At 52.3% G+C, this 21,217-nt stretch overlaps 1 protein-coding gene and 2 non-coding genes across 7 annotated transcripts in view; all 3 read right to left on the bottom strand.

Moving 5' to 3' along the window:
• Window positions 1–3,587: 3,587 nt before the first annotated feature.
• Window positions 3,588–21,217, bottom strand: part of LOC122368200 — a 33,403-nt gene continuing 15,773 nt past the window's right edge. For all 5 annotated transcript variants that reach the window (XM_043341915.1, XM_043341918.1, XM_043341916.1 and 2 more), the window contains exons 9-18: window positions 18,865–18,994; window positions 17,367–17,463; window positions 16,426–16,667; window positions 15,692–15,880; window positions 12,372–12,479; window positions 10,223–10,336; window positions 9,579–9,810; window positions 7,575–7,678; window positions 5,242–5,490; window positions 3,588–4,295 (exon numbers count right to left, since the gene is read on the bottom strand). In XM_043341915.1, the coding sequence (XP_043197850.1) occupies window positions 4,233–4,295; window positions 5,242–5,490; window positions 7,575–7,678; window positions 9,579–9,810; window positions 10,223–10,336; window positions 12,372–12,479; window positions 15,692–15,880; window positions 16,426–16,667; window positions 17,367–17,463; window positions 18,865–18,994 (1,528 nt within the window). In that variant the 3' untranslated portion in view covers window positions 3,588–4,232. The remainder of the gene's footprint in view (window positions 4,296–5,241; window positions 5,491–7,574; window positions 7,679–9,578; window positions 9,811–10,222; window positions 10,337–12,371; window positions 12,480–15,691; window positions 15,881–16,425; window positions 16,668–17,366; window positions 17,464–18,864; window positions 18,995–21,217) is intronic.
• Window positions 5,093–5,164, bottom strand: Trnaa-ugc. Its single transcript has one exon. It is a non-coding gene; the product is annotated as a tRNA-Ala (tRNA).
• On the bottom strand, window positions 12,938–13,009 carry Trnaa-ugc. Its single transcript has one exon. It is a non-coding gene; the product is annotated as a tRNA-Ala (tRNA).

Raw genomic sequence — 21,217 nt, 5'->3', positions numbered from 1 at the left:
AAATGTCTTAGTTGTTGTTTGGCTCGACGATGCAGATCGACTGATATGCAACATGACAATTTCCGGTCAGATCATGACCTTGACCTGAGGTCGAATTTTCAAGTTGACCTTCAAGGTCAAGCTGTAGTTAATTTGATGCGTCTTGTCGAGAGGAACACGATGTCGGTAAAAGAAAGCTCATGCAAGGCATGAGTCAAAAGTTATTGCAGAGTAACTGTTCCCGGAAAAACATCTATTTTGTTAGTTTTTGCCCCTTGCAGGCAAAACTGTTGACGTTAGGTCAAATCTAAGAGAAATAACCAGAAAGCAATCTAATATGGCTATCAAATGCGCTTTTTTGCGGTGCTGTAGCTCTAATTGGTTCCCGAGTTATGCGTCGGGCGGTCGGCATCTTGTAAACTGTCGATATTCGACCTGAAAATCGGCGAAATTTGGCCATCACCATGACCTGACCTCTGACCTGACCAAAAAAGTTGCCGAAGTAATTTCGTCATTATTTTTGACGCTCTTTCGAACGAAGATGGATTATGGGGTGCAAAAAGATATGTTTGCCAATGCACGCCTATGTTTTTGGATGGAAATTGAGGGTGCAGCTGCACACCGTGCACTCCCTCTTCCACCGCCCCTGATTTCTTGCCACAAACGTCTTCAACCGCTCCCGAATGAAAGAATGTACGGTAATACGGATATATTCTCATTTTGTGGAGGTTGGGCAAAGCCTGACCACTACTGGGGCATTCCTTGACTCTACTGGGGCATTTGCCCCAGAAGTTAACATGTTAGCCGAGGCCCTGCAGATCACGGCATTCTGCATCCCGCCAGACTAACGTGGAGACCAGTGGCAACATTCAGCAGAGCGCAGATCCTGGCACTCTGCATCACGCCAGACTTACGAAAGGCTGGTCCATAGACCATAGACCACATAATTAGATAAATAAAAAAAGTTGACCTTTTCCTCGACATCAAAAATGTAAAAAGCCGAATAATATATTTTAAAAAACGGTGAGCTTTCGGCCACTGGCCTTTATCAAACCAACGTGATAACAATGTTAAAAGACGATCCTGTGAATAATCTGTCTGCCATTTTTCAAAAACCGAAGATCGTGATATTTTAGGAAAGGCGCTACTCATAAGGGCAAACTATTTGATAGACCGATTGTCTACATAGTGTCCGATGTACGTAACATACATAATATACAATTGTACACGTAGCTGTCAAACACACATCGTATGGAAGGTATGTACACTAACGCCGATGTACATCACACACATAACAAAATAATATACACATACACATATTAATCGATTGAGTTGAAAAGGCTACACGCTCACAAGATACACATGATACAGGCGCTTACATGATTGGCCACGACGAAAGATTTGAGTTTATGTGCGGGCGGTTTGCTTTTATAAGTAGGGATTCTGCGATTTTTCTGTCCGGGTGGTCTTTGGAGCGATAAAGGACGCGAACCTGAAGAGGAAGGGATGATTTGTTTAGCGGCGCGCCGGGGTGGTGCTCACGGAAGTGGTCTCCCATCGGGGTCCCTTCGGATGCGCTCAAGGCGTCTCGTAAATGTTCGTTAAATCTTAGTCGAACAGGTCGTTTTGTCTCGCCAATATATGTGCCGTCGTCACCCTTTCCTTCACACAACTTACAATTTAGCCTGTAGACGACGTTCTTCTGTGTACAATCACCTGAAAAGCTCACCGTTTTTTAAAATATATTATTCGGCTTTTTACATTTTTGATGTCGAGGAAAAGGTCAACTTTTTTTATTTATCTAATTATATTCAATATGTTCCTCGCTCGAGCACTTAGTAATATGACCATAGACCACTATGGTCTATGGCTGGTCATGCTGATATGCCGTAAAACGGCAAACCACAGCACAGCTATACCAGCAACTTTGGCAACTTTGCCAGCAACTTTGCTGAGACGAGTGAGTTGGGTAGGGCCGGGCCAGAAACCAAACGCCAGCCAGGCCAGCATTACCAACTAGGAAATTCGTCGACCGTTAGTATGTTTATTGTTTAGCTTAAAAGGTCGCTACTGACTTTGGCCAGCTAAGCAGCTAAGGCTAAAAAATGTAACCCGCTGATGACAAAAATTATAGGTATCAGTCAGCTGCCTAACTAATATACATGTACTTTCACATCAGTTGCTATCCTTTCGCGTGACTGGATAAACATTTGGAAATTTTTACAAACCAAAAATACCGCCATAGCGCGTTTTTTCTTGTTGGCAAAACTGGCCTCAGGTTATAAAAAACACACACAAGAACAAAGCAACATCAACATACAACAACAAAGACAAAAACTGCAAGCTTGGAATTATTAGTTCCTTTCCCATCCAGCGAAAGGTCGTTTGACGCTCGAATAGACTACCTACAAACCATAAAAAATCAGCAGTTATGTCGTATTAGCGTTATTTCCTTGCCAATAAAGGAAAGGTCACTTAATTTGAAACATCCCACACCTATTTATAAAACGGACAGCTTCCCCCGTCCGGTCACCACCGTTTCCCGCGGCCCACACTGCCAGTGGCAGTCCACACACGGGTGCTGAACTGCCCGGCGGTCTGTGAGAGCTCAGCTGACCCGCGGGCGCGCCGGCGCGGTACACAGCCACACGCCCGGGCCGCCGGCGCCCAGCGCGCCGTGACGTCATCAAAACATCCCAGTGACGTCACGCCACAGCAAGGCTGTACAGTATACACACCCCGGACCGCTCGGCTCGCTGATCTTTCCACATGTTTTCCGAGCCCGAGCGTTCCCCGCCGCCACTCGCAGGAAAATCGACAAATAACATCACGTCAGAGGAAAATATAGCGGCCCGCCAATTGGAAACAAGCACCGCCGCATGCCGTAAAGGTCAATTACGTCACGGGTCGTCGAGGAAACACAGTTCGCGAGCGAGTCATCTGCTGAGAATCGGCCCGATAATCACACGTGGAGTGCACACGTGTTGTCTGACCCGGCAGAGGCGCCACACCGACCAAAGGCCGCACGTGCACCCAAACAGTCTTGTCTACTGACAGGACATCCAAAGGAGAATAAACTGCCGATGTCTGCACGCAAAATTGGACAGTCATTGTGCATAGTCACCCTTGTTTGTACCGGCGCTTAAGCCTCCATTCGATGTTACTGAGCGGTGGATAAATGCTAAAATGCCAATAATTGGTGCCAAAATATGCAAAGGATTTACCTTGGAATAGGTATTTCTTCTCAGTAATATTGCCCACTGTCCACACAGTCTCCGTGAATCACGTTTCTGAAGAGCGACCCGAGCAGGCTCCACGCTTTTACATTCACCCGAGTAGGTATACTCTGCTGTCCTTTCGACTAACTGGTTTCCGATGCAAACTAACCCCGCGTTCGATGTCTCTCGGACAGGCGAAGATTCTACTTCGTCCCGCCAATCACGTTCCATAACCGCAGCCGAGCCCCCGCTGACCTTGAACGCGATGGGCCGGACGACGTAGAATCTTCGTCGTCCGAGAGACATCGAACGCGGGGTAAATAAAGACTGCGTAAAGTTGACCAGGGCCTAGCCACAACGATTAAAGATGATTTGAAATAACAAATCAGCTTGGTTTGTACCACTGTATTGTATTTTACACTGTTACTGAGCGGTGATCGCTGAATCACGGGCCTCATACAGCCTAAATCGCCAGTTCGTGTTTTGTACACGTCGCACCAGACTGGTCTCTAATTGAATTTTCATAGTTTACTCACACACCAGCGCGTATTTCGCTAGATAGCCGAGGGATCCGCGGGTCAACAGCAGACATTTGTATTTTGTACCCTGCTCATAGCAAACGGCAATGACACACCAGCCTAAAGTCGCGGAATTTCGGTCGAGCAAAGGCCAAAAAGCCAAAACACAAAAAGAGCAATGTGTAAAAATTGACAATGTTGGTTTCGGCCACACTTAGGTGTGGCGTCACTATGTAGATGCAGAGGCACTTCGGAAACATGTGAAACCAGCATTTCATCAACACAAGTAACAACATCCACAGCGAAATTCACACAAACAGAAAACAACGCATCCGGTCGCGATACCCCATCAAATTCCCCCTTATGAACAAATGTCCCAGCCCTGGCAGTACATTAGAACGTCCAGAGATGTGAAATGACGTCACACTGTGCCCAGTGCCCGCATAGTGACTTCACACTGTACCCAGTGCCCGCAGAGTGACGTCACACAGTACCTAGTGCCCGCGCAGTGACGCCATCAGCTGTGGTCGTCCGTGTCGTCGTCGTTATCGGCGGAGCTGCGCGCCACGTCGTCGTCTGACTGAAAAAAGACAAACAAAATTAGAATAGCACACACGAGATGTCGTCAAGCACAAGGCGTAGTGGTGGGAGACAGCGCTTAATGTAAAAGGCCATGCTGTCCCCAGCATTTGCCAACTTGTTTCCTTTAGCTTAAAACAACTTTGAGGTTAGTTCATTAATATTTTTAGTATAGATTTTGTCCGAACCTTTCCAATGGAAGTCTCCAACGGCAGAGCACCCACTAAAAGGAGCTTGTTGCGTAAGCCGTGCCCCCTACCTCCCGAATCGCGTAATTCCTGTCTATGGTAGAATTTAGAGTGTGAAGTTTAACGTACGCACAATGCCGCGTAAGGCTGGTCCCCCTCACTTGTAACTCGGATGTTGTACTCGTATAGTCAGCCTTCAAAGTACTGTGCATTGGTGCAATGGGTTCGTCAAGCCTGACCGAGGAAGGGCTGCTAAAATTGAGTCACCGAACCTATGGACCTGTGAGATGGATGAGAATCCCAGTTGGTTCAGTGACTCTCAAATTTAGCAGCCCTTCTTCAGTCGGGCTTGATGGATCCATCGCAGCGATGCGCGGTACTTTCAAGACTGACTGTGCACTCCGCACCTAAAACAAAACCACCGCTTGCCACTTGGTGCCTGCGGTGAGCTGAGCCCGACATGTAATCGATCAGAGAGTGTCGAAAATCGCATCTCTGTGACTTCCGGTTGAATCCAAAATCACAAGAATCATTTTAACGCTACATTGGGCTTTCATTCATTTTCAGCATAAGATTGTTCACTGTGCGCTAACGTCATAACAGCAAGAAGTGGAGATGCCGGGGATTGAACCCGGGGCCTTTCACATGCAAAGCGAACGCGCTACCACTGCGCTACATCCCCCGCGCTCAACACTCCACCGAAATGGTGTATACGATGGAAACAAGCGTCTTACAAAATGTACCAGCGTTCCCTCTCACCAATTTGACTGCGGTGAGGCAGACTCCGTTCTCTACGTCTCCCGTCTGCCCGCCGGCCCCGGCGCACACCACGGTGATGAGACAGCGCTCCGGCGCGGCCCGGTACAGCCGGCGCAGGCGTTTGTCGAGCCGCGCCAGGTGGCGCCGCCGCCGGCCCGCCGGCCACGACCAGTGCAGCCGGTCTCTGAGCTCCATGTGACACAGGGTCAGGTCGGCAGAGCTCACCAGCCGGCCGGCCCGGTCACACGCCTGGCAGCCGAACACACCGGGGACTGTTAGCGGGGTGGCAGTTGGGGCACCACAGCGCGCTGACAGTGGGGCTACTACGTGTTCATTGGACATTACTTGAACGTTTCTTACTTACGATAGGTACCTACTTGACCGTTATTGAACATTAGGGTCGAAATGTGCTTATCATGGATAATGTCACGAGTCCATGGCATGATGATAGGTCGTGGATCGGATTACGGCTCAGGTAAAAGGTTAGGGCTCGTATAAGGGTAGTTGGTAGTTGACCCCAACGGACAGTCGACCGGTCAGGTCAGGTCAGGTCAGGTCGGAACTCGGAAGGTCCTTGAGTCGGGCAATATCTGATCATATCAAGATCCCGCCACCCGATCGAACAGAAGTCACCGCCCACCCCGCGGGCTCGGCTCGGGTACCCACCGCGGTCACCATTGGATGCCCGCTAACGCCGCCGCTAACGGCCGAGCAGCAGGAGGTGACGGCGGCGGTGGTAGGGACTCTGGTGAAACTAACATAGGCGCTGCAAGTGGAAACCATAGCCTCACCCATGATCTCAGTCATTAGATGATATACAGCACACGTTACAGAATTACAAACAGGTGATACAGGAGGTTTCCCTCACGAGGCACTACTGTTGTTCATAGTGGCTGGTCGGTTGTAGTCTATTTTAGGAGGGCAGAGAGCGCTGAACCGTCTATTTTTAGGGACACCGGTGGACACCTCGGAGGCCCTGCTGCGAGGAATCGGCGCTTCGCATCTAAATGGCATCAATACCTCATTGATAGCCAGCGACTGGAATTGTCAGCGCGCCACCGCACACATATAGCCGAATGCTGTTGAGCCAGGCCGGACTATCCCGAGGCCCCGCAGTCGCCCACAGGACGCCGGCGGGTCTGTGTGCTTTCGCTGCCGGTTTCCACGGGACGGCAGCTGCAGAGACGCCGGTGCCACTTTCAGTCGGGAGATGGCCGCCGATCCCACAGAGCCGGTGTACGGCACAGGAATACTAACCGACCGCCGGCGGCTGTTGGCCGGGATGATAGACGCCGGTCATACGTGCAGGGTACTGCCATCAGCAGCAGTGTTGGGACAGGGTGGGAGCCGGCCAGATACCTATCGCCAGGAACCACCGGGAGCCGTCGGCAACCACCGGGAGCCGTCGGTAACCACCGAGAGCCGCTGCAAACCACCGAGAACCCCCAGTAACGCCCGGACCAAAAGGAGCCGCCAGGTACCCGTTGGGAGCCGACGGGGGCCGGTGCCAGGCCGGGAGAGAGGGCCTCAGGTAGCGGCGGTGATGGTCTACGGAGCTCCCCGGGAATACCGACAGATGGGCCGGAGGAGAGCGGACAGCCCCACCGCAGAGCGCAGATCACACCCGGCATGATGTCAGGCGGGCGCCGACCAATGGAATTGAATGGTAAACACACTTCCCAGTGCAGTCAGGTACGGCGGGTTTCCCTCTCTAAATGTACACACAGAGCATGCATTATGGACGGAGCGGATCTACACACGCCCTGGTGAGCACTCAGACACCGACTATCTGCCCGGCACAGCACATCGCCCTCGGGGCCCAGCCCAGTCGGTGAGAGCCGCCACTGCTGGTGACCTGGTGCAGACTCAGGGACAGGTGACTGGGGGCCTGGTGCAGGCTCAGGGACGGTGACTGGGGACCTGGTCCAGGCTCAGGGACGGTGACTGGGAACGTCCAGACTCAGGGACTGGGGACCTAGTCCAGGCTAAGGGACGGCGACTGGTGACCTGGTGAAGGCTCAGGGACGGGTTGCTGGTGACCTGGCCCAGGCTCAGGGACGGTGACTGGGGACCTGGCCCAGTCTCAGGGACGGGTGACTGGGGGCCTGGTTCAGTCTCAGGGACCTCCCCCTTCTCACTTGCCAGGTGCTGGGGACCTGGTCTAGGCTCAGCCTCCCCCCCCCCCCCACACACACACACACTGACCTGGTCCGGGCTCAGGGACGGGTGACTGGGGACCTGGTCCAGACTCAGGGACGGGTGACTGGGGACCTGGTCCAGGCTCAGGGACGGGTGGCTGGGGATCTGGCCCAGGCTCAGGGGCCCCTTCTCACCTGCCGGTTGCTGGGGACGTGGTCCAGGCTCAGGGACGGGTGGCTGGTAGCCTCACACGCCACGCGGTAGATGTCGGCCCCCGGTCCGGAGGCCACGATCGACGCTGGGGACACGGCCAGTGGAGTCAGTACTCAGTCGGGGTGTGGGCTGGGCGGCATGAGCTGAGGCATGGTGACCGTGCCGGTCAGTGTAGTGGAGTGTGAGTGCCGCCTGTTTGAGTGAGACAGCGCGCCTGGCAGGCAGACTGGTATAGTAAACTCCACAGCCTAATTGATATCGCAGCCGTCCCAGACTGATGCATAACCAAATCAGAGCATCACTCAGTACAAACGTTCGAACGCGGAGCAGACATGGTGCAGCATTTATATACATAGAACCCCGGGTGGCCGGTATGGTACAGTCCCAGCAGGCTGGCACCTTCAGGACACAGGTGTTAGCATAGATTACTCACTGGTAACGCCGAGTCCTCCATGGACCCACCCCAGGAGGCTGACGTAGTTACTAGCATAGAGTTAGTACACTCACTGGTACCCGCCCCAGCAGGTTGGTATAGTTACTAACATAGAGCTGGTACACTAACTGGTGACGCCGACCTCCTGGACTGGACACGCCCCAGCACGTTGGTGTGGTTACTAACACAGAGCTGGTACACTCACTGGTACCTGTCCCAGCAGGCTGGTGCAGTTACTATGTAGAACTGGTACACTCACTGATAACCGTCTCGGCAGACTGGCGTAGTTACTACCATAGAGCGGTACACGCACTGGTAGCCATCCCAACAAGCTGGTGTAGTTACTAACAAGGAGCTGGTACACTCACTAGTAACCGCCCCAGCAGACTGGTGTAGAGAGCTGGTATACACAGAGCTGGTATACTCACTGGTAACGCCGACCTCCTGGACCCGCCCCAACAGACTGGTACAGTTACTAGCATAGAGCTGGTATAATCAGTGATGACCGTCTCAGCAGACTGGTGTAGTTACTAACACAGAGCTGGTATACTCACTGGTAACGCCGACCTCCTGGACCCGCCCCAGCAGACTGGTGTAGTAGCTAACATAGAGCTGATACACTCACTGGTAAGTGGTAACGCCGACCTCCTGGACCCGCCCCAGCAGGCTGGTGTAGTTACTAACATAGAGCTGGTACACTCACTGGTACCTGTCCCAGCAGGCTGGTGCGGTTACTAACACAAAGCTGGTACACTCACTGGTAACGCCGACCTCCTGGACGCGCCCCAGCAGGCTGGTGTAGTAGCTAACATAGAGCTGATACACTCACTGGTACCTGTCCCAGCAGGCTGGTGCGGTTACTAACACAAAGCTGGTACACTCACTGGTAACGCCGACCTCCTGGACGCGCCCCAGCAGGCTGGTGCAGTTACTAACACAGAGCTGGTGTACTCACTGGTGACGCCGACCTCCTGGACCCGTCCCAGCAGGCTGGTGCAGTTACTAACACAGAGCTGGTACACTCACTGGTGACGCCGACCTCCTGGACCCGCCCCAGCAGGCTGGTGCAGTTACTCGCATAGACCTGGTACACTCACTGGTAACGCCGACCTCCTGGACCCGCCCCAGCAGGCTGGTGTAGTTACTAACATAGAGCTGGTACACTCACTGGTAACGCCGACCTCCTGAACGCGCCCCAGCAGACTGGTGTAGTTACTAACACAGAGCTGGTACACTCACTGGTAACGCCGACCTCCTGGACCCGCCCCAGCAGACTGGTGTAGTTACTAACACAAAGCTGGTACACTCACTGGTCACGCCGACCTCCTGGACCCGCCCCAGCAGACTGGTGTAGTTACTAACACAGAGCTGGTACACTCACTGGTACCCAGCAGGCTGGTATAGTTACTAACACAGAGCTGGTACACTCACTGGTACCCAGCAGGCTGGTATAGTTACTAACACAGAGCTGGTATACTCACTGGTAACGCCGACCTCCTGGACCCGTCCCAGCAGGCTGGTGCAGTTACTAACACAGAGCTGGTATACTCACTGGTAACGCCGACCTCCTGGACCCGTCCCAGCAGGCTGGTGTAGTAGCCGTCCATGTTGACGGCCGCCGGCAGCGCCGAGTCGTCCTCGGGCTCCGGACCGCTGCCGTTCATACAGGGCACGTAGCCACCCTGCGCCGCGTCCCCGTACGTGTAGCCGCGCGCCAGTTTACGCTGCACCAGTCGCAGAGCCGCCAGGGCGTCCTCAGTGGCGTCGTGGCCGGTCACATCGTTCTGTGGGGGGGGGAGGCAGTCAGTGACAAAAGAAACACTGTGTCAGATACGTCGCCATTTCGCCATTTTAAAACGAATCTTGCCGATGCGGCTTAAATAAAGGTAATGGACCATCGGAAGGCGACTCAGCGTCATTTTGTTCGATAGTTGCAGTCCTCGACATTTCTAAAGAGCATTGGCAACACCATTTATTAAATTCATCCATCCAGGCTTGCGTTCTTTGAGCAAACTCAAGGAAGGATTGAGCAAACTCGTGTCTATTTTTGGAGCATGTAAATCACGCCCATCACTAATTATTGATGTGGCTACCCTCTAAGTAAATGCGTTCGTTTGTTGAGATTCGTGGCTATGGCACCGGGTGTGAACCAACCCAGCCTGGGATCGGGTGGCAGTCCCCGTCCTCGGCCGTTACCTGTATAGTCTCTCCGAGAAACATGTAGGACAGCAGCGACAGCTTGGTCTTGCGGTGCCGCACCCCCGTCACGTTGAATATGACGCTCGTGTCGATAATGTACGGGTGCATCATCTGAGACAGAGGGGGGGAGGCAGGGAGGGGTCAGTTGGCGGCAGGCGGTGCCGTCGATCGGCCCCAGACGCACTCAGTGCTGCTAGGCGCTACCCGCGCAAGTAGTGTTAACCCTCGCCCCGTTGGGCTCTGCCGAGCAACGCGCCCTGTTGGGGGGGGGGGCAATTTGCCCCCCCCCCAAGATCTCGAGAACCACGCAACCTAGCGACAAGCAGCAAACGGCGTTCGATAGCCCCACCCGGGAACTACCTTGTGACCCAATTTCATTGACCTAGGTCAAACCATGACGTCACAGGTCAGGTCAAAGGTCGAATTTTCACCGTTTACAGGCTTTTCAAGAAATGCGTTGTAAAATCGAGTAAAATGCATTTCATTGAAAATCATCGATGGGGAAATGTTCTTCAAACACATATTTTGCTATATGAGGTCACTGATACCAGGTCAGGTCACAGAGGTCAGGTCACTGAGGGTCACAATATGAAAATATCATGTGATGCATGTATTATGGTCCATTTTATATGCCAAATACGATTATGTGGGTCAGGCAGCCTTTGGGGTCAGTTTAGATTATGTTCTGGTGAATGTCAGGTGAAGGTCAGGTGAAGGTCAGGTGAAGGTCAGGTGAAGGTCAGGTGAAGGTCAGGTGAAGGTCAGGTGAAGGTCAGGTGAAGGTCAGGTCAAATTAGGTCAAATTTCAAAGTTCATATTTTTGCATAAAATGGGTATCGATTCGATGCAGCTCGTCACGGGGAGTTCAATGGTGGTCTTTATTTTGCCCTACGTGGTCTAGAATCGCTAAAAATTGAGATCAAAAATTTGATTTTCGCTATAACTTGGCCAAAAAACGAGATATCGATCTGAAATTTGGTATGTATATAGAAGAGCGCAGGGACTATCACATTAATTCCGGTTTTTTCGAAATTCGTTTTTTATTTTTTCTAGTTTTTCTAAAATCTTTTTGAATTTTTGGGGGTCAAAATTTTTTTTTTGAATTTTTGGGGGTCAAAATTTTTTTTTGAATTTTTGGGGGTCAAAAACCAAAAATTTTGAAAATCCGAGATAGCAGTGTTGCGGCTACATGACCATATCAAGAACTTTGAAATTGCTTGGTAACTGTAGATTTGGTGAGCGTTTCAAGATTGCATGTTTTTTGCTCATTTTTGCTCGAACATGACCTCAGTTTGACCTCAATAACTCCTGACCTAAGGTGACCTAAGACTTGAAATTTTGTGTGAAGGTGTCAAATTGATGCCCGGGAAGGTATTGAAAATTTGGCGGCGCCGCGCGCCGCCGTTTTCTTGCTATTCAGGAAAAACACAGGGGGGGGGGGGGGCAAATCATGGCCCCCACCCCCAACGGGGCGAGGGTTAACCTCCTCTATAGATGAAAATAAAAAGGTTACGAACGATCTGTCGAGGAGAAAATTATGGATCCAATCAAAATTATTAAACATCCAGAAGCTAACAAAGAAAATTGAAGCCTTAGTTTGAGCTATGAAAATGCATTAAAGAAGACAAATGAGAGGGACACAGTCATTCAGCGCATGAAGTACAGTAGCGGCACCGCGATGGCAGAATACCCCGCACCTCTGTGGTAAACACACTCAGACGCAGAGGCCTAACAATTACCTAAATTACCAGATGACATTCTCAGCTTCCACCTGATGCTGTGGCTGGGCAAAAAGGGCCGCAGTGTTGAGAAAAAGGGGAACAAGCTACAAACTATGTCACTAACTGTACAACTAGACCTTGTTTCTCCCGAATCAGCCTGCTGGTAGCGAGACACCAGCCCGCGTAACCTGCCGTTCAGTAAACGGGTCACCTGCAGCTCAGCCCGAGTTACCTGCAGCTCAGTATGGGTTACCTGGTGCTCAGCCCCGAGTTACCTGCAGCTCAGCCCCGAGTTACCTGCAGCTCAGTACGGGTTACCTGCAGCTCAGCTCAGGATACCTGCAGCTCAGCCCGAGTTACCTGCAGCCCACCCCAGGTTACCTGCAGCTCAGCCCTGAGTTGCCTGCAGCTCAGCCCCGAGTTACCTGCATGGCGCGCAGGTCGTGGTTGAAGCTCTGTCCGATGAGGATGGCGTCTGCCGGCAGCAGCTCCCGCAGCGCCTTCTGCACGTCCTCGAGCCGAGTCGTCACCCCCTGCGCGCACAGACACACACACACAACGTCAGCCCCTGCGGGCACAAACAGTAGACACACACTCGCAAGTCGTCACCCCCTGCGGGCACAGACAGTAGACACACACTGGCCAGTCTTCAGACCCTGCGGGCACAGACACACACTGGTCAGATCCCCTGGGCCTTGCGGGCACACACACACACTGGTCACGGCCAGCGGACACATCCACGGGGTATCAGTCGTATGACACTTCTTTTGTGTGCATCAAAAAATCTGCTGTTTCTGCTATAAGCGGGAAAAATAGTCGATATTGCATTACAGATACCCTCGCATACGGTTGTCCAAATTTGACATCCACGCAGCACGCCCTGATCACAGGCACGCGCCTCATTTACCCATCTTGTAATGGGGGGAGGGGAGGGTGCTAAAGCAGCAGCCAGCACCCCACCACCTGCCACAGCACGCGAGGAACTAAAGACTGGAGATGCCGGGGATTGAACCCGGGGCCTTTCACATGCAAAGCGAACGCGCTACCACTGCGCTACATCCCCTGGCACACACAACTCCGAGGTCGACGACGGACAGCTGGTATGCTCGACTCGCGCTGACAATATGGGACAAATCACCCACTTGTTGAGATTCTGGTTGAACCTCTCAAAGTCCGCCCATTACAGCCTTTGGAGCAGTGTGAGAGGTCCCGGTCAGCAACGCATCATAACCGACTCGGATGCCGGATATGGGGGCCAGTCTAGGTCAGTGATTCATACCTTTACACTTGGGCACATCTTCAACGATCAATACCTCAGTAAGCGGAACTATGGTCAAGCGTACCCATTTTCGGGAACGCATTTTCGTTCCCATGTTTGGGAACGATAAACCCAAATATGGGAGCGCCATGTAGGTATTATTTAAAACAAAGAAAAAGAACCGTTAAATGACGTCCAAAAAATATAAAGCGATCGTGAACCGCCTGATATTTGTCTCAATATTGTTGGGAAAGAGTTTGATATTGTAAGGCCCATCGTAGTTTCAAATCGTTCCCCTATTTCTAAAGCAGTCCATCACCCGGGCCGCGAGCCCAAATTTGGGAACGCTCTCGTACACTGGCGCTGCAAGCGTTCCTTATTATGGGAACGGCGTACCCAAAATTGGGAACGATTTCACCGACGCCTTTCAGGGGCTCTTTTCATTAACAAGCATCATGTCCAACGTCGCAAATTATTGTTAACGCAACAATCACCAGATGACCTTTCCGGCAAGACCGTAGCATGTTTCGCCCGGTCTTCTGCGCTTTTATTCCCGTCGATCTCGCAGAGGGCACGCCCCCCTCTGCAGGATTACGTAATTCACAACGCTCAGCGATGTTCAACAAGGTCTTCCATACCTATATCCACCGTCCGCGCCGAGGGTGGAGACATGTCAAGCACCTGTCTGTTTATCACCGATAGTTGACGAGCACAAGGAAGTATCCAAAAATGGGAACGCTGAATATGTTACACCCTCAAAACACCTAGTCCCAATGAAAATCTAGTTTTTTCCTTTCTTGATGAGTGTAAGTGGCAAAAGGCCTGGTAGGATGGGCACGAGGAATGATCGAAATCAGCATAAAAATTATAAATAAGCCACACAGAGCGACCTATATAAGAGAAATTCCCCCAAAACGATCACGCTTAGAAACACGGAAGACAAAAACCACGCTCATGACGCTCCTTATAAAACAACTCTAAACAGCTAGCATCCAAATAAAATATGTCTTTCTGGGATGATAAAATACAGCTGAATAATTTTAAACCACTGAAACTGAGTTTACAACAGTAGTTCGGTAAAATCACTGACGTTCCATGCGGTCGTGCGCCCCGACACCAAATGTCACCAATATTACCCCCGGACTGTCCGCGTGTTCGCTTGCATATGTCAGCATCTGGTGTTGCTAGTATGGAACTTCATAACCAGGCGAAAATTATTATACTTGACCTCAAAATGTAAAAAACGCTTCATTTTCCTTAAAATTGCAAGTTAAATGTAGTATAACCCATGTTTTCACCATTCCGTCATTTCAAAAAATCATTAAAAATATCATTCGACGGTCAATTTTCTTGTGCAACGGTCAGATTAAAGATAATTTTATAGAGACTTAGTAGATACTTAAATTAGCGTGCACTTTTTTGAGACGTGATGCACTAATGAGTTTTAGTGGGCGAACGGCCGAAAAATTACCTTCCGTTCCCATAAATGGGAACGCCCGTTCCCATATTTGGGAACTCCGTTCCCAAAAATGGGAACGTTCCTATATTTGGGTACTCATGACCATAGTTCCACCTACTGACCTGGCGGCTAGCATGGACCTTGCCTCCATAACCGCAGCCTTGCACCAGTCTCTCCCTCTCCCCCAGACCCTCCCCACTACTAGAGACAGCCTCCACTCCACCCCTCAGCCTCCACAAAAGATTACTCTGCTTACAGCCTCGACCGGCCTGGGCCGCTCGGCAGTGACACCACAGCACCCTCCGTCCCTCTCTGCACCCACCTCCAGTCGCTCGGCGGTGACACCACAGCACCCTCCCCTCCGTCCCTCTCTGCACCCACCTCCAGTCGCTCGGCGGTGACACCACAGCACCCTCCCCCCCGGACCCTCCGTCCCTGTCTGCACCCACCTCCAGTCGCTCGGCGGTGACACCACAGCACCCTCCGTCCCTCTCTGCACCCACCTTCAGTCGCTCGGCGGTGACACCACAGCACCCTCCCCTCGGACCCTCCGTCCCTCTCTGCACCCACCTCCAGTCGCTCGGCGGTGACACCACAGCACCCTCCGTCCCTCTCTGCACCCACCTCCAGTCGCTCGGCGGTGACACCACAGCACCCTACCCTCGGACCCTCCGTCCCTCTCTGCACCCACCTCCAGTCGCTCGGCGGTGACACCACAGCACCCTCCGTCCCTCTCTGCACCCACCTTCAGTCGCTCGGCGGTGACACCACAGCACCCTCCCCTCGGACCCTCCGTCCCTCTCTGCACCCACCTCCAGTCGCTCGGCGGTGACACCACAGCACCCTCCGTCCCTCTCTGCACCCACCTCCAGTCGCTCGGCAGTGACACCACAGCACCCTCCGTCCCTCTCTGCACCCACCTCCAGTCGCTCGGCGGTGACACCACAGCACCCTCCTTCCCTCTCTGCACCCACCTCCAGTCGCTCGGCGGTGACACCACAGCACCCTCCGTCCCTCTCTGCACCCACCTCCAGTCGCTCCGCTGTGATGCCCGAGTACCGGGTCACGTAGTCGAGGATGGGGTTGTCCGGTTTGACCAGCGTGCCGTAGACGAGCTGCTCGGACTCGTCCAGTACGGAGATGCTGGTCAGCTCGGAGCCGCTGCGCGTGACGCACATCTCGCAGTCGATCGAGTACATCGGGGACTGGTCCGTCACCTGGGACAAGAAGGGAAGTCACCGTCAGCTGGGGTTACTGTACGACTGAGAGGGACAGCCAGCCATGACACATGAGGTCATCAGTAGCATCCCTTCAATCGAGCCACCGGCGTCCCCCCCCCCCCCCCCCCACACACATACTCAGACCGGGCGAGATGAGCGCCACGAACGGCGAGCGCCTCTTCATGACAAAATACCGACGTGCTAGCCATGTCACACATTAGACTCACTGAGTCCTGGTGCTGCGGCGTCACGCATGGTGGTCTCAGAGTCATTTATCACCTACGAGAGGCCATCTCTGACCAAGGCACCCCCAAATCCGGTCACTCCTCACTCGCGGTCCGTGCTTCGCCACTGTAATCACTCGCCATTCTCTACATGTCCTGATCGGACACCTCTGAGTCCCCACCAAAACCCCTGCCCCCTCTCTAACCGGTCTGTATTTGTCCCCCTCCCCGCCACTGGTTGTCCCCCCCCCCCCCGCCACTGGTCTGCATTCATTGTCCCCCGTCTCTCACTGGTCTGTGTTTGTCCCACTTTCTCACCGGTTTGTATTTGTCCTTGGTGGGCACGAATCCGGCGAACTGTTTGCTGTACTGTCCGGCGCCGGGCAGCGGGTAGCCCTCGTCCATGAGCTGCGAAATATCCAGCAGCAGAGCGGTCCTCCCGACGGCGGCCGGCTCCGGCAGGGTGCGCGGCAGCGGCGCGCCGGCGCCGGGGGACTCGGAGTCGCCCCACTGGCGGCGGATCAGACCCGCCTGCACCGCGCCGTCCAGACTGCCCAGCTCTGGGGGGACATATTAGAATGGATCACATGATACAGCTATCATGTATCTCAAGAACAGTTGTTTTCACGCAAATTGGTTTTCAAATGTGCCACGTCTGAAGGACTATATTGAAAACATCCCCGGTAAATACCTACAAATTACAGCCTATCGGTAAGCTAATATGCAGCTGGTACAGCAAGCAATGTCATCAAATACAACACTGCTATTGCCCCGGTGACACCAGCACCATTGAGCGAAACCGCCATCAGCACCCCGCACCACGGCATCACGCCACTAACCAACGACAGGACGTCCTCTGCCACCAGCACCGGGTGACTCAGTGGCGGTGTGGAGTCGAGTGATCACTCACGTTTGACCAGTGTTTGTGACACTACCGTTTGACCAGTGTTTGTGCCACTCATATTTGACCAGTGTTTGTGCCACTCATATTTGACCAGTGTTTGTGACACTTCCGTTTGACTAGTGTTTGTGCCACTCATATTTGACCTGTGTTTGTGCCACTCACGTTTAACCAGGCGGTGTTTGTGCGACTCACGTTTGACCAATCAATGTTTGTGTGATATAACACACCGGTTTGACCAGGCGGTGTTTGTGTGATATGCCACTCACGTTTGACCAGTGTTTGTGCCACTCACGTTTAACCAGTGTTTGTGCCACTCACGTTTAACCAGGCGGTGTTTGTGTGATATGCCACTCACGTTTGACCAGGCGGTGTTTGTGCGTCATGCTGAGCGGCACGTTCAGGATCTCCTCCGCCACGCTGGTACCATAGTGGGCCGGAGAGATCAGCTCCGTCTGACGGCAGCGGGTACAGATCAGGGATCATGGATCAGAGGTCAGGGACCAGTGATTGGGACAGCTGCTGAGGTTGGTCACGGTTAGGGCTAGATGTCAAGGCATTTTAAGGCAAATTTGGGTGGGTCGTTGCATCCTAGGAACCAAAAGTATGTTATGAATAATACAATATTTCAATCAATCTATATTACTATTTGTGGTGACGTAGTTTCTGTCTATTACGAAGGTCGCGACATGGTGCTACGTAGCGCGGGTTACAGGTCACACCGTTGCACCTACCGCGCTGAAGTTTGCGCAACTCATAGAACAAGGATGGACAACGTGCCTTTGATGGGTCTCAGCTCGATCGGATCGATAGCGAGCGCGTGGCGCGTGCCCAAAAAGTGCAAATTCGCGTCATAGACTTTACATATATTAATCGGCTGGCAAAAACGGGCGAAAACAGCCAAATTTGCCCGACACGGGTCCGGTCCCGGTGCAATATCTCGGTAACCGTGGGCCCGACCGGTACGGGGAAAACAGCATCGTGTAGAGAATCGAACGGGCTATCGAATGGTGTGCGGTGCAGGAGTTGGGACGCGCCACGTGCACCGGGGAGGACACTTTCTTTTGAAAAATGGACGTTTTGGACGGATTTTGGAATTTATATTAATTTCAGGTGATCGTCAGACGGAATGAGTTGAAACAGCGCCTATTAGCAATAAAAATGTACCGTCTCTCATGGAAAAATTGTGAAAAGCTAATTGATCAAAAACAATGTGGAAAAAATCGCTGAATTAAATGGTATTTGTCCAAAATGTGCCACTAAATAATTACACGGATTTTGCTGCTTAACCTGATACGTTTGGCAATTTGAAATGCTTTCATTAGAAAGAGCATTCAATTCTCTTCAAGATCCAATCATCACGTTTGCATGACAAGCAACAGTACTCTTAAAAATATAAATGTTTCAAACCTCTGCAAAACCATTTTTAGCGAAAATTATCTACGCCTTTCATTTGCCATAAAACTACGCACCTAAATTATAAAACACATTTGACAGATTCTGAAGTGGAAAGCATGCTTATCAGACACAGGCACCTCGATGCGGTGGATATTTTTTCCAAACCAAAACGTTTAGCCGTCAAAAAGCAATCGACCGAAATGGATAGATAACCCAACCGACACAAGAACAACCAAACACCCGCCGATCGAAAATACCCCTTTTCGCGTTGCGGAGCACGCGGGTCACCCTAGTCGCTTCTATAGCTGTGGCCAAGCGTTAAACTGGCAAAAGGATCATCAAAACTCGACGGTCACACGAGCCAAAGCATTACTCGAGGCTGTTAACTCATGTTTTCTACGTCTCCCCCCTCCCCCTCTCCACACACCTTCAGCCCGCCCTCCCTCCCCGTTACCGACCTGGTGAGGGAACAGCGTCAGGGTCGACTGGAACACATCCCTGTGCTCCTGGAGCTCCCTCAGCGACAGGCCGTCCACGACCACGGCCAGCGTGCGGCGCAGCCGGTCCGCGTGAGAGAGGTTACACCACCTGATACACAGAGAGTCCGCGTAAGACAGGTTACACCAACTGATACAGAGAGAGTAACAGGTTACACCACCTGATACACAGAGAGTCCGCGTGAGACAGGTCACACCACCTGATACAGAGAGAGTCCGCGTAAGACAGGTTACACCAACTGATACAGAGAGAGTAACAGGTTACACCACCTGATACAGAGACAGTCCGCGTGAGACAGGTTACACCACCTGATACAGAGAGAGTCAGCTGTGTGAGACAGGTTAGGTACACCACACCACCTGATACAGAGTCCGCGTGAGACAGGTTACACCACCTGACACACAGAGAGTCCGCGTGAGACAGGTTACACCACCTGATAGAGTCCGCGTGAGACAGGTTACACCACCTGACACACAGAGAGTCCGCGTGAGACAGGTTACACCACCTGATACACAGAGAGTCCGCGTAAGACAGGTTACACCAACTGATACAGAGAGAGTAACAGGTTACACCACCTGATACACAGAGAGTCCGCGTGAGACAGGTTACACCACCTGATACACAGAGAGTCCGCGTGAGACAGGTTACACCACCTGATACACAGAGACCGCGTGAGACAGGTTACACCACCTGATACACAGATAGTCCGCGTCAGACAGGTTACACCACCTGATAGAGTCCGCGTGAGACAGGTTACACCACCTGACACACAGAGAGTCCGCGTGAGACAGGTTACACCACCTGATACACAGAGAGTCCGCGTAAGACAGGTTACACCAACTGATACAGAGAGAGTAACAGGTTACACCACCTGATACACAGAGAGTCCGCGTCAGACAGGTTACACCACCTGACACACAGAGAGTCCGCGTGAGACAGGTTACACCACCTGATACACAGAGAGTCCGCGTAAGACAGGTTACACCAACTGATACAGAGAGAGTAACAGGTTACACCACCTGATACACAGAGAGTCCGCGTGAGACAGGTTACACCACCTGATACACAGATAGTTCGCGTCAGACAGGTTACACCACCTGATACAGAGAGTCCGCGTGAGACAGGTTACACCACCTGATACACAGATAGTCCGCGTCAGACAGGTTACACCACCTCACAGAGAGTCCGCGTGAGACAGGTTACACCACCTGATACACAGAGAGTCCGAGTGAGACAGGTTACACCACCTGATACACAGAGAGTCCGCGTGAGACAGGTTACACCACCTGATACACAGAGTCCGCGTGAGACAGGTTACACCACCTGATACACAGAGAGTCCGCGTGAGACAGGTTACACCACCTAGTGGCCACCTGACACAGAGTCCGCGTGAGACAGGTTACACCACCTGATACACAGAGACCGCGTGAGACAGGTTACACCACCTGATACACAGATAGTCCGCGTCAGACAGGTTACACCACCTGATACAGAGACAGTCCGCGTGAGACAGGTTACACCACCTGATACAGAGAGAGTCAGCTGTGTGAGACAGGTTAGGTACACCACACCACCTGATACAGAGTCCGCGTGAGACAGGTTACACCACCTGACACACAGAGAGTCCGCGTGAGACAGGTTACACCACCTGATAGAGTCCGCGTGAGACAGGTTACACCACCTGATAGACAGAGAGTCCGCGTGAGACAGGTTACACCACCTGATACAGAGTTCGCGTGAGACAGGTTACACCACCTGATACACAGATAGTCCGCGTCAGACAGGTTACACCACCTGACACACAGAGAGTCCGCGTAAGACAGGTTACACCAACTGATACAGAGAGAGTAACAGGTTACACCACCTGATACACAGAGAGTCCGCGTGAGACAGGTTACACCACCTGACACAGAGTCCGCGTGAGACAGGTTACACCACCTGATACACAGAGTCCGCGTGAGACAGGTTACACCACCTAGTGGCCACCTGACACAGAGTCCGCGTGAGACAGGTTACACCACCTGATACACAGATAGTCCGCGTCAGACAGGTTACACCACCTGATACAGAGACAGTCCGCGTGAGACAGGTTACACCACCTGATACAGAGAGAGTCAGCTGTGTGAGACAGGTTAGGTACACCACACCACCTGATACAGAGTCCGCGTGAGACAGGTTACACCACCTGACACACAGAGAGTCCGCGTGAGACAGGTTACACCACCTGATAGAGTCCGCGTGAGACAGGTTACACCACCTGATACACAGAGAGTCCGCGTAAGACAGGTTACACCAACTGATACAGAGAGAGTA

This window comes from Amphibalanus amphitrite, unplaced genomic scaffold (genome assembly GCF_019059575.1).
Source record: "Amphibalanus amphitrite isolate SeventyFive unplaced genomic scaffold, NRLGWU_Aamphi_draft 000931F_arrow, whole genome shotgun sequence".
Classification (NCBI taxonomy): domain Eukaryota; kingdom Metazoa; phylum Arthropoda; class Thecostraca; order Balanomorpha; family Balanidae; genus Amphibalanus; species Amphibalanus amphitrite.
Note: the sequence above shows the minus strand (reverse complement) of the source record. Positions and strands in the feature narration are given on the sequence as shown.